Genomic DNA, 13967 nt, shown 5'->3' with positions numbered 1-13967 from the left:
GCACCAGATGCCCTGTTAGACCTCTCTGTTGCAAACCTGAGCTGAGATCTCACTCCAAGGTGCGTGAGTTCCACTGCATGTATAAAAAGAAATGGGAGATGATGGCATCAGGGTCGCTTGAGAAGAAACAAGCGGTGAACTTGCCTTTTCCATGAGGGTGTAGCTCGCCGGGGGATGGCAGACTGCATGTAATTCTCTGGTTGTCTCCCAGACTTGGATCACCATCCATTCTTAATCTGGCCTCACCATCCCCACAGGGGATCCCAGCGAGGAGAAAGCTCCCTGCTTCCAGCTTGGAGGCTCGAGCCCCAAGTTAGGCAGCCTCTGGGGCTGCCTGCAAGTGTACAGTCACTCCTACAGGTCTAAGCAAACCACCATCCTGGGTGAGATTCCGGAGACGGTCTTCCCCACACTAGTGCAGAACAAGGAAGGGAGCAGAGGAACCGGAGACTGCGCGGGAGAGGGAATCCTCATTTCATTTATTGTCCCTTGTCTTATACTGATTAATTAGGTTGTCACTCTGTCACTCATGGCCAGACAGCCAGACTATCCAAGCTCAAAGCATAAAGGGCACAAAGGGCTCTGTGCAGGAAGCAACAGAGCGAGCAGGCCAGGGTGGAGGGCTCTCCCCCAGGCTCTGATGCGTGCGGAGGAGCAGGTCCCAAGCAGACTGAAAGAAATTCTCATCCCCAGTCACCCCAGCTATACAAAGCCTCCTGGCCCTGGAATGAGCTCCCGCTCACTCACTGGTTGGCCCTGGCAGGCTGGCCCAGCCTCCAAGCAAGCAACCGCCTTTGCAAGCTGCCTCCCTCCAGCCACTGTGTTTTTATCCCAGGTCTCAGCTCAGGCCACACACACCCTTTCTACAGATTGTTTTTCTGTGCTTTCTAGACCTTACCCCTTGCTCCCCGGGAGAGGCCACTGTTCTCCAAGATTTCTGCAGCCTTGGCCACCCCTCTTTCTGCCTCGGCAGCACTGTGTCACTGAGAGGGCTTTTACCACTGTATCCAGACTCCAATGGCAGGTCTGTCTACTTCACTAGATGCTGAACTTTCCGAGAGCCAAAATGGTGATCTGTTCTAGTCTACGCCTCCATCAGTGACTCGGGCTCACAAAAAGCATTTGCTGAATGTGTGCTACATATTCCCAGCATTCGGTTCTCATCACCACCTACCCCTGGCCACCCGAATCAATTCCTCCTACCTAGCGCCTTGCTCACATTTTATTTAGGTCCTTGCTCTGCTACAAGCACCAAGGCCCTCACAGCTCCACCCCTCTGTATTTCAGTGTCTCCCTACACACCCACTTACTGTTAGGTATGCCGTTTCCTCTGCTAGTCATGTCTTTTTCTGCATTCTGTGCTTGGCAAATTTCTACTCTGCCTAAAAATCACTTCCCTCCCTTGGCATGCCTTTTGCAGGCCCCATCTGACTCCCATGTGCCCCCAGAGCATCTTAGAGAAGTCGCCTCTCCTCTCTTGCCAGAGAAAAGCTACAGAACTCGCAAGATAAACAGCCAAGAAGCCAAAAGGCAGATTTACAGGAAACACGCACGTGTCTGCCATGGGTCCCCTTCCAGTCGCCTAGGGTAGAAGCAGCGCAGCTTTTCCTTTTGTCTCTGCCACAGGGTCCTTCCCTGATCTCAGCCCGAGGGCTCCCTCTGTCCTTCAGGCTTGCGCTCAAATGTCACCCCACCCCTAGGACAATGCCTACCTGCTTACAGCTATGGTACAGGCTTCTTTAGTTTTCCTTATGTCATTTAACTCTCATCTTTGCTCTCTGATCATTCATTTACTAGTATGGTGTCGCTTCTCTCTCAAGGTATTTTAAGAACTCCAGGGCACAGCAATAGCTGGCACTTACAGTTCCCTGCTTGCACCCCAAAGTAGTAAGTTATACATTACATGTTTTATATAACCATCCATTTACCCTCCCAGATGGACAAATCTTCATGGTGAGGAAGGGCAAAGTATCAACAAAGTCAGTATGTATTTTCAATAATAGAAATCATGTCTGCTTTAACCCAGAATCTTCCTCGTATATTTGACTTTTAGGATACATCTTTTTTTTTAACTTAATATATCCCGCAAATCTGTCATATAACCAATTTAAAAAGTCTGCATTCTGTTTTAACAGTTTAAAATATCCCACTGTGTACATAAAGCCAAATTCAGTGGGTCTCAATCTTATTTGTATAATGGAATCATCGAAGAATTAAAAAATGAATACATAAATTCGTGTCCCATCTTCCAGAGATTATTTTGGCTGGTTTAACACAGTGGTCCCCAGTCTTTCTGGTACCAGGGACCAGTTTTGTGGATGACAATTTTTCCACAAGGTGGGGTGGGGGTATGTATACAATAATTTTGGAAATACTGCGGAATTCCTTTCCACAGATGGGGTGGCATTGTGTGTTCCTACCCATGTGGGGGCATTGTTTTACAAGCCTGCCAACAGAGTGTTATCAAACATTTCAGATTTTTTTCAAACATAAGAGTGCAGTTTTAATTTGCATTTCTTACATAAGTGAGACTAAATATTTTTTCATATGCTTAATAGCTATTTGTGTAACTACTGGGTTTACCCTATATCCTACTGTACTGTTAGTCTTTTCCTTAATAATTTCTAGGAGCTCTAGTTTGCTTTGCTTTTTAAATTGGGAATATTATCTCTCTTTGATATTTTTCCCAGTTTGGTATTTGTCCTTGCTTGTGGTTTTTGTTTTGTTTCAGTTTGTTTTTTGTTTTTGTGGTAAAATGGAATTAAACCCAGGGCCTTCACCGTCCTAGGCAAACAGCCTACCACTGAGCTATGTCTTCAGGCTTTAAATTTCATTTTCTTATTTTTGAGAAGGATCTCTATAGGTTGCCCAAGGCTGGCTTCAAATTTGTGATCCTTGTACCTCGGCTTCCTGAGGAGCTGGGGATCCAGGTGTGTACCACCATCCTGACTTCTTTACTTACACTTTTGGGTCATGCTTCCATTTTTGGTTGGTTGTTTGCTTGTTTATTTGGTTTGGGGTTTGATATTTGTCAACTCATTTCCATGCATGTTTTCTTTTCTGGCTTCTGGAGTTTGAATTGTAACTAGAAAGGTCTTCCCCACTCCAAAATTATAAAAAAAAGGAACTTTTGTGTGTTCTACCACATTTAGGGTTTGCTGTTTACACTACCTTGGAACCTTTTGGAGTTCAATCTAGTAAAGCTGGAGACATATTCCAGAGGGCAAAGGCTACTCATGCCCGAGTGCCGTAATGGAGAGCTCATCTTTATCCCACCGATGCATGCACTCCCTTTACCCAGTAACACATTCCCACGGGGACTGGTATTTGTATTTTCATTTTCTAGTCTGTTCCATTGGTCTGCCTGTTCATATCTTGGTACCTTGCTATTTTAATTAGTTAGACTCTATGGAACATTTTCATATCTAGTATGGCTAGGACTCCTCACTGCTCTTTTTCAGAGCTTTTAAAAAAGTGATGACTTTAGAATCAGTCTAACTAAAAGAACTTGGTATCTAAATTATATTAAAGTTATAAACTAAAAAAGGAAAACTGGCATCCTGTTAATAATGTTGATTATCCTGCCTAATACACATGGTGTCTCTTTCCATTTATTCAAGTTATCTTTTTTACAGTGTTGTTTTCACTCACTATTAAGGTATTTTCTCTGGAAACAGAATCTTTTCTTCTAACAAGTTATTTACATACCATAGAGGTACACTATGATAACTTTGTTTGTTATTTTCTGCAGAGGATGTTTTAGTCTAAACTTTTTTTTTTTTTAATTGGTACCAGGGATCGAACTCACAACCGCCTGTTTGCAAGGCAGGTGCTTATGCTGCTGAGCTAAATCCCCAGCCCCTAGTCTAAACTTTTAGAAGAACACAATGGGATGGAGAAAAAGCATTAAGCAATACTTTTAATAAATAAATGTTGAGATCCTCATCAAACATCAAAGCAATACATTTAGAGGTATCAAACCAAGCAAGTCAAAGGGTATATGGCATAATGCTGGAGTCAAAAAGGCAGGATTCAAGCTAAGAGCATGATGCTCCTCAAGTTTGCAATCCAACAGATGCAGAAAGTTTAGGAAAAATATGGATAAGTAGCAAGTAAGAACTGACTTAACAAGCTGACTGCATGCCTCAGTCCACACTTAAGGAAGGTGGTACTATCTTGGTTCGGTGAGGAATATGAATATATATATATTTAAATCAGCTAGAATCCATAAAGAGAGACTGGTCCTTGAATGTGAGCACATAAACTGAGTGACTAGGCTATATTTCACACAAGTTACGACCATGGCAAGGCTCTGCTGGAGTTTTAAGTAAAAAACAAGACTTCACTTCCATAGCCATATGTTTTAAAGATCTGCCCCTCTAAGAATAATCACCCTCTCACTTGAAACATGTATTTTCAAACCTAGATGTGCTGACTGGAGGCTTCAGAGCACAGATGTCCGGCTCGGGTCTCCTTCCAGGAAGAACTTGTGGTCCAGTTGCAATGTCACTAGCTGACAGCTTCCAACTGCTAGTTCTCCGAGGGTCCACTTCAGATGTGGTCCAAGGTCACACTTCTTGGGTAGGCCCTGTTCAATAAATGAGCAAGCCGTCTGTCCAACAAGGGGCCTCTCAAATAAGCACCTGTTCCTCGGTGGTGTCCAACTAGAATCCTGGTCAGAAGGCTCCCCGCATGCACCATCTTCCCCTCTTCTCTTGCTTCCACCAGAGTTACCCTCAGGAAATCTTCACCATCTCTACCCTCATGTTGGGGAAACCCTAAACTGCAATTAAGATGTCTAGAAAATCTGGGGAATCCTAAAATCTCCATGTAGGGTAGGACTGGACAGTTCTGCATGCAGAAGTAGAAAGCCTTCAAATCGCACCAGTTAGTTAACAGGCACCTGGACGCTGCATCCAGTTTTCAGAGACCTGCCACCTTCCGTATTATTGATGAGCATTTTCTGAATGCTGAACGTGCATAATGTAATTGCTCTGGTTCAATTTATTCCTTATAAATCAAGCTAGGTATGACCTTTGCTATTCTAGCAACACAGGAAGACCTAATGTAGAAAAGAGGCGAGAACTACATTCACAGGGAAGCAAGACTACATGGTATGCAATACTCTTCCTTCCTATGGTACGCTGCCCAACATTCCTAGCTTGTCGGCTCAGGGTCCAGAAGCCAGTGAGGGTGTGGTCTGCCTTGCTATCTCAGAATTTCTAGGCCTATACTTAGTCTCTGTGCAGCGGTGAGCTGTCCTGCCTTTGACTTTTAAACAGATATAATAAGAAGCAACATACGTATGATACTGGCTCAAGGATATACTTTGTTTATGCCACACTTAAAACAGTAATCACACATTTGTTTAAAAAACTATACTGAGGAAGTATTTACATAATTTTCCTTGGTAGTACTGACTTATTTAACTCTTAAAATTAATCTTGGGTGGTAAGCACTCCATTCATTGGCTTTTACAGTTTCTTAAAAGGCAGCATGAGGATCAGTACTGCTCTTCCTGAACTGGATCCCAAGAGGCTAGCAGTTCTGTCCTTCCATTGTTCACCTTGAATCTTCTAGCCAGGGACCTATTTGAGAAGGTCGGCTGGGGTGAGCCAGCACCCAGACAGTGCTCTGCGGTACGCTAAAGAGACAGACCAACAGATAAGTCCAGATTTACTCAGCTTGTTAGTGGAGCTACTGGGAAAAGAACATTCTTTCACCTGTATTTGAAATTACAGGCACTTTAACAGCAAACACCAGTTATATTTACCCCGAAATTCTCCTAACCAATTTATTATTTCCAAATTAGTAAGGTTATGCTTTTTTTCTCGTACCCAGATCAGTTTGTGTAGAGAAGCATTAACGCACCCAATGATAATTTTGAATAGTTTATCAGAGAAACAGCAGAGACACAAAAACAATTAATGGAAATATTACTCTGCTCGACAACACGAAGTATGAATCCACTGCCAGTATATGCAGAGGACTGCTTTTTATGTGAGGCCTATACAACTTGCGTAATTTAAACTTTCTGTAAACTGTTTCAGAGTAAACTTTTATATCAAAGTCAGTGAGACAGAGACCTATACGTCAAGGTAAGCTTCTTTCCTTTGGCTGGTATGAGATATTCCTTTGAAAGAATTATACATCACTTTGAGGAAGACACAAGCTGAAGAAAAACAGCATTTTACAGGAGAGAAGGACAAAATACCACAGCGCAAGGCAAGTCAAAGATGTTACAGACGTAGAGCTTCGCTCAGGCTTATGCCTCTAACCTTGTGTTTTGTAAGGCTGCCAATTCAATTTTATAGTATACATTTTTAGTGAATTAGGGCACATCTACTATTCACTGTTTCTACTATGCTATGAAAGAAGATCTTAGGAGAGTGCAATTAAAAATACTACTTTAGAACCTTATGGGCAAATAGGAGTTGTAGAACTCATCACTGTAATTTCCCCCCCAAGCTTACTAGGTGAGGCAGCCAGAGAACTAAAGGAAGCAAACAGTGATTCAGGTGCAGCGGGAAAAGGAGAATAAAAAGTTGCCAATCAACTGCAAATGGAAGGCTGTGCAAGCTCACCTCAAAGGTCAGCAGTGACAGCGAACACAAGTATGTGAGAGAGGGAAGGAATGGGGACGAGATAGACCGACTCGGTTTCCAAAATGCACTCGCACAGTACCCCTCGAAGGTTATCACGCCAGACTGGATCCTAAATCAGGGTAGAGGGGAAATAAATTCCAAAGCACAATTCACGGGGGAGTCACAATGTCCACCTTGTTAATAACACACACTGAATAAGTATCAGAGGCCTGTTTATCCTTCTCCCTACTCTCTGACCACCTATGGGCTGTGGAGTATAAGAGTGTGCAAAGTTCTGGGCACTGTCCAGATCCCTCCGGGGTTAACAGGGTACGCAGCACACAGGAGAAGCTCTGGTGGACAGAGGGCAGGGCGTGTGGAGAGGGTCCCAGGTACTGATGACAGTAGCTCCCTGCTTTCCTCTTCTGTCTTTGAGAGGTCTGGCTGTGGAAGCACTGCGACTTCAAACAATGCAAATGTAATTATAGTTGGAGCACATTCCCTAACAGAAGGGGAGAAAGATTGGCATGTAGGAGCTGCATTAAACTTTTGGCCTTTTCAAGGCTAAATGAATCTTAGGGAAGACATGAAATGTTCCCGGTGATTGATTTAAAAACAGATTTCTTGCAATTAACAGGTCTAAATCGACGAAAGAAAAAAAAAAAAGAGGAATATTTAGAGTAATTTCAATAACTTCTTACTTTTCCTAGTTATTTCAAATCATACAATCCCTCCATATAGAAATAGGTATAAATATATACAATAACATTATACTCAGTAAAAAATTTCTATTTCCTAATTCAAGGAAATGTCAGTTGTATTTGCACAAGTAAATTAAATCGATTTATTTGCAAGTAGGCATGGCTGCAAGATTAGGAAAAAATGTATTTAGTTGTATGATAGGACATGAGTCACCCACCCCAAATGTCAGATACATTTCGGGCAGGGTATTTAGTAGTTATAAAACATCTTTGGAGAATACTAAAATTTTCAGGACCTAGAGTATTCCTTACTTGTGATCCTTATCATAGCACATAAATTGTGGCAATTTATTTAAAAGACTAAACTAAATCATATTCTTTTTATCTCTGTAAATTTATTTAGACTTGGTATCTTGTTCTTTCTCTGGAATTTCCTTTGCTGCTTCTTTTGTCAGTAAGTTAAATTACTTCTCCTCCCACATACATAAAAGTATTAATTTATGAAACAGATAGCCATATGTCATATCTCATGTAATTCTATTTTACATTTCACCTCTACTCAGACTTATCTAACATGAACAAATAGATATTATTTGCTACAGAGTGAGAATTATCTAATGCCACTTACACAGCCATAAATTGATTTTTGATTAATGTTTAAGCAAAAAAGCAAACAAACCCATCTGCTCTGAAAACAAACAAACAAAGAGAAACAGCAACCACACAGCTCACAGGAATTTCTGCAGTATTACTATGATTCAGAGGCTGGTTAGAACGGATTCCTTCTCACTGCTATTATGAAAATGTACTGCTGACAAAAACACATCTTCATAGCTACGTGGAGTTTCTTCCCTAGCAACTGTTAATTTAATAAACTATTACTTATGGTGAAATAAAAAACAAATCCACTCTAAAGGAAGCTCAGAAGACCTGCCACCAGCAGGGAGCTATCTTCGCATCCCTCAGTGGAAGCAAAGACGTTTCGATTGGGTCTTTCATCTTCCAGAGTTGCTCCCCACAAGGGTCAAGTTAAGAGTGAAGGAAAGCTAGATATTTTATCTCATGTGGGACAGCAAGTGCTTAAAGATTACTTTTTAAAAGACACACCTCCGTGCTACAAGGAGAGAAGAAACTTGAAACTTTGGAAAATGTATTCTAAACCTGGTAACAAGGACTTTAAATTCCACTGGCTATGTTGCACAGAGGCTATGTTACATACATTGCCATTTGCTAGCAGCACGTCAGAGGTTGTGATTGAGTTTTCAATACAGAAATGAGCTCCCACAAAATGGGTACCCTCAAAATGGACAGGTCCCTTTATGACTGTATTTCCACATGGACTCACAGAAGAGTATTTCACATATCCTATTTCACCCCTGTAAAGGATTCTGTTTTCTGTTTCATTCTAAGAGTTTACGTCAAAATTGTTCTTCAAAACCTTACACACACACACACACACACACACACACACACACTGACCCAGAGAACAAGGGCTTTTGTCTTTCTTTGCCAAAAGACAGTGAGTATTTCCTGAAGCCTGATTTAGCCTTCAATTGGTGGTTCTGATTTTGGCTTCAGGAAAAAATAATTTACGACTGCCCTAAAACAGAAAGACAGAGACAGAGAGCCAGAGAGCGAGCGAGTGAGAGAGAGAGAGCGAGAGAGAGAGAGAGAGACAGAGAGAGAGAGAGAGAGACAGAACATACATACATACAGAGAGAGAGAAAGAGAGAGAGAGAGAGAAAGAAACAGAGAGATAGAGATAGAGATACAGAGAGAAGAGAAAAAAACCCAAACCAAACCTCAAACAAAGACTGCTAACACATCAATTACATCAACCTTTCCTAATTACAACTCTGCGTTCATTATTCCTTAGGCAAAATGAGTACCTTAAGTTCAGAATGCCAGGTAAACTAAGCCTTTCTCTGTCCCTGTTCCACAAGTTTGTTTTTATAAACATGCCCTTGTCCCCTAGACAGAGCTAGCAGCACAATGGTCTGTTGTTCAGCACAGCCTTGACCTCCACAGGACAATAGATTGTTCTCCTCTCAGCCCGCTTGGAGTAAAATTAGCTTTAATACAGAAGTCTCTTCCTTATCAAAGGCAGTAAAGCAGTAAAAACAAAGCAAAACAAAACAGAATGCATGCAACATGGAATTCTGAGCCTAGATGATATACACAGGGTAGGTTCTCGGCTCGCTAGGATGATACTTCCATCACCTGTGTCTGCGCCTCTCTAAGGACAGAGAAGAAAGGGTTTGTTCCAGAATTTTCCAAGGAGGCTATCTTAATTATCACATCAGGGAACTTTTTAGTTAGAATGTTACTCCTTTCTACAGAAATGAACAAAATAGCAGAATGAAACATACCAAAAAAAAAAAAAAAATCACTTTGCAAGGAATGATTACAAGATGTTCATCTAGAAAAAGGATGCCAGTTGTCCCTTTGCACTAAGACGGAACTGACAGCAGTGCTCCACAGAGAGACAGTGTGAAAGCGCCTTTTCCAGAACTTTCTAAGGAACAGATGAACTTCCTTATAAATGAACAAGCACAGGAGAGGGGAGCTATCCACGTGCCAAGAAATGGAAGCAACCCACAGCTCCTGCCCTTACAGCAGGTGACCAGAACAACAAGAAAGGGAAACAAACCCCTCTTCGAGGTAGGGTAGCTTGTTTCCCTCATGCACTTTGCAGATGCTTTCAAAAGTTGTTTGTTTCTATATTTTGAAAGCACTAAAATATGAAGTATTTGCTAAACACAGGCAGAATCACCAGTCAAGATATACCAACCGGAACTCCCCATGGATGTCAAAGATAAACAGGGAGCCAGGAAGAGTGGGAGGGGACAAAGCCAAGAGAACAGAGATCACACCTGCACCAAAGCTGAACGGGCTGCTGGAAATGCTCCAGGTCTCCATAAGTTATTTTTTTTCAAAGCTAATCTCAATAGAGTCAACGTGTCACCAGCACTTTCCACTACCGGACTCTAGTTGGCTGACTTCTATTGGCCACACCAAGGGGAATTTTGGCAGCCTATAAAAATGTGCTACGTTAACTTCATTAGGATGACAGTAACACTTCTTTTTTTTAGCGTTTCCTTTTTCTTAAAGACACATCCACGCTTTCAAAGCAGCCTACTGGTAAAGCAAGGACTCCAGCACATTTTCTCCTCTACTTCTCTTTTTTAATAAGGTTCTTACTTATTTTCTCACTAGTTTAGATGATACCAAAAGAAAAGGGACACCGTAAAAAGTTTATTTGTTACCATAAAAAGCAAGATTTGAAGGCATGGGGCTTGCTATCAGGACATGCTGTTTTTGTGTCTCTCATCACATGGGCACTGGCATCATGTGCTGTGGAGTCACACACACCCTGCTGGACGCCTGTACTCCAGAGGGGAGAGGCTCTCTGAGAGTTTGCCCACCTGACCCAACTGTGTGAGCACAATACCCAGGAAGGACAGGAAAGGGGACTGTATGATTAAACTAGGCAGGAGGGTGACTTATAGAGGCCAAAGTCAATCACAAGGGCTGTGGCAAAGTTTGGTGGCACAACTGGGCTTTTAAGAAGGACCTAAAGAAAGGGCACCTACAAAATAAACAAAAAGCCTAAATTATATCAGAAGTTTTCTTAGGAAGGCAGACAAAATGACAGCAGGCAAATAACTGTTTTTCCCAAAGGAAATGAAATGAAGACCCAGAGACTATCTGCAGGAGCAGACACTCAGCTGCTATATGACGGCAAACACCAGGGCCAACAAACATGGTGGTGGGACCATGCTGGGACCACTCCTGGACAGGCTGGAGATGGCACTGCAGAGAGGGACTTCAAGCCACTCCCAGCAGCCAGCATGCCCCACAGGATGGCTGAAAGGAGCCCGTCAGTGCCTGAACAAAGCTGCAGGTCCTCATGTGCTTGTCATCAACAGAGGCAAAGTACCTCGGAGGCTACTTGGATCTCCACCATCCGGGGCACAATTTTTGCCATGAAATTACAAAGACAAACACAATCTTGTAATAAGGAAATGTTGTTTATCTTTGTCCTTTCTTTACCTAAAGCTAACAGAAAATGCGAAATCAGAGTTGTGTTTGAAGTAACATTGTCATTTCTGAGACACAGAGAGGTAATGTCACTTGTAGCCACCTGAATCAGCCAGCCAGATTTACTGTGTGGGTCCTGTGTGTGTGTGTGTGTGTGTGTGTGTGTGTGTGCGCGGGGGTGCTGCTGCTGGTGGTATGGGGAGGTCTATTAAAAGGTAGCAGAGACTAGAGTCTAACACTATATATTCTGGAGCCAGGTTGACTAGGCTTACATCCCAGATGTGTCATTTACTAGCTGTGTGTCCTTTAACTTCTCTGTGCATTGATTTTTCTCATCTTTAAAGTGGGACTATAATTATATCTGTATGAAAACTGAATTAGAATATGTAGACATGGCCTGGACTACTACCTCACATACAGTAAATGCTACACTGAATGCCAACTACTAGTGTCATCGGGCATGAGCTCCCTAGAAGCAGGTTTGCAAGCTACAGCTTGGCTGACAATGCTGTCTGTGAAATCCAGTGAGTGGCCACTTCATTCCTTAAGCAGCCCTCCAGTCCTCCTACCCTTGGGGGCCTTGTCAGAAGTTTGAGATTGAGTGGAGAAGGAGACAACTGAAACTCCTTGAGCAAAAACAAGAGCTCTGCCTCCCCCACATGCACTAAGGATGACTCCTGTACTTTCCCAGGGTCTGCTCAGTGGTCACAGGACAGCAGGCACACACCTGCAGCAGTGGCAAGAGAGGCCAACACCATCCCCAGAATGACAGCCTGCAGCTTTCTGGCTGAAATCTTATTTAAGTTGTCCTCTGTATCATTTCTGAGGCCCTACAGGGATGCTCTGGGCACTGGAACCTAGCGGAACATACTGATCAGATCAACCTGGCTCACGCCAACCTCTAACTTCAGATTCTAGAAAGGTCTGGTTGGGCAAAAGGATGACAAGGCATGGGCTGCAGAAGCACCAGCTTCCTGCAGGAAGAGCCTTGCCCAGCTACAAGCAGGCAAGGATAGAACTCAAGAATGGAAATGAAGGCGTCCCAACCATTCCCACTCCCTAATAACCATCTGCCTCCCAGTAAATCCTAGAATAGCTTTAGCTCTTAACTCCACAGGAAGCATTTTCAACTGCAAAACCTGGAGCAAGAGACAGGACTCTCAGGATGATGTTTTGTTTTCATTGTTTTACATTCAGGATGCAAAGGACATTTTAAGGTTCATCTTTCTAAATACAGTTAGTTTTGCCATCCCCCCTGAGGATTCCATCTTGGTCTCACACTCCTAGTAGCTGTGCATCAATAATGTATCATTAACATTACTTGGGAGGATTTACAGCAAGCTATCTCTTTTACCTCCTTACAGAACAGTTAGCCTACTGGAAATCTATAATAAATTCAAAATCATGGCTAATTGAAATCCACAGATAATCTTAGGAATTCTTTCAGTCAGCAATCTCAGCTTCCTCTTTTTTTTTTTTTTTTTCCTAATCTTATCTTGTTTTTCTAATGCAACTTCAAAGAGATACATCTCACTGGCCTTTTAACATGCTGGTATAGATGCTACCAATAAGACAGAGATAGGCAAGTGCAGATGCTTACAAATAAAAACAAGTGGCAGGAAAGAACAGTGCACTAAGGTGCTAGTAGTAGAAAACAAAAAGGCTAAATTAGAAAATCTAAATTTTTTCCAATAAAGGTGAACCCCAAATCTGTGCAACAATCTCCTACCAAATAAAGCCTATTATAAAGAAGCAATGAAAAAAAATCAGTATCGGAAAGACTCTCAGGCCAGGAAAGACTCCAGAGCCTTGCCAGTCCAGTAGATCTGAATGAGAACCAGGGTCAAAGCGTTCTGCAGTGTCTCCAGGCCAGATGAGGCAGGCACTGTCAGGATTCAGTAGCCTGTCCTCCTTTCAACATTTAAAAACATCTCCCTTCTTTATGAGTCATCTTCAGTCATCTAGAAGTTACCCAGAGCACATGTGTTGAAAGGCAGTGTTGGGATTAAGCAAGGGGAGCTCTCTTCCTTCCAGGAAAATGCCAAAGAACAAATGCAGGGGAAGACAGCAAATCGCCACGGGAGCACAGCAGCAAGGGCTGGTGCAGGTAAATACCACAGAATGGTAACATTAGGGTTCCCGCCACCAGTGTGCTGAGAAACAGAACATCTGCATGTCTCCAAGTCTCAACCCCAAGACACCAGTGACCAAAGAGGAGAAACCTGGCAGATATCATCTATAGGATAATATTCCCCGTGCTTAAGGTCAACATCACCTGCAAGACATCCTGAGGTCACCCTGTCACGGTGCGCTAAGGACATTCTTGTTTCTGTAGACTCTTCCCCAAAACGTGTACACTGACTCAAGTGAGAAGAAAATCAGAGGGAGCCCGGCAAAGACACATTTTACAAAATGCAACTGGTGCTCCTCTAAAATATCAAGGTCGTGACACTCAGGGAAAGACACGAACTGTCATACACAGAGGAGCTCGGACAGCTGGGGCAACTAAATGCAGTGAAGGATTCTGAATCTGAAAAAGGACAGGGGCATCCATGGAAAAACTGGGGAAATCTGGATAAGGTCTATAGCACGAATATTGTGCCAATATTAATTTCTTGGTTGCAATAATTGGATTATGGTT

At 42.7% G+C, this 13967-nt stretch overlaps 1 protein-coding gene across 2 annotated transcripts in view; it reads right to left on the bottom strand.

Annotated features, from left to right (window-relative positions):
• Nucleotides 1-13967, bottom strand: part of Igf1r (insulin like growth factor 1 receptor) — a 268904-nt gene that overhangs the window by 100449 nt on the left and 154488 nt on the right. Inside the window, exon 1 of one of the 2 annotated variants that reach the window (XM_063249956.1) lies at nucleotides 10159-10219. The exons of the other annotated variant lie outside the window; for it this stretch is intronic. Within the exon in view, the coding sequence (XP_063106026.1) occupies nucleotides 10159-10204 (46 nt within the window). The 5' untranslated portion in view covers nucleotides 10205-10219. Of the gene's footprint in view, nucleotides 1-10158; nucleotides 10220-13967 lie in introns of those variants that run through there. 2 annotated transcript variants of the gene reach the window in all.

Source organism: Cavia porcellus, unplaced genomic scaffold (assembly GCF_034190915.1).
Source record: "Cavia porcellus strain 051 isolate PalLab524CR breed Dunkin Hartley unplaced genomic scaffold, mCavPor4.1 scaffold_6, whole genome shotgun sequence".
NCBI classification, from domain to species: Eukaryota; Metazoa; Chordata; class Mammalia; order Rodentia; family Caviidae; genus Cavia; species Cavia porcellus.
The sequence above is the reverse complement of the archived record's forward strand: the minus strand, read 5'-3'. Positions and strand labels throughout refer to the sequence as shown.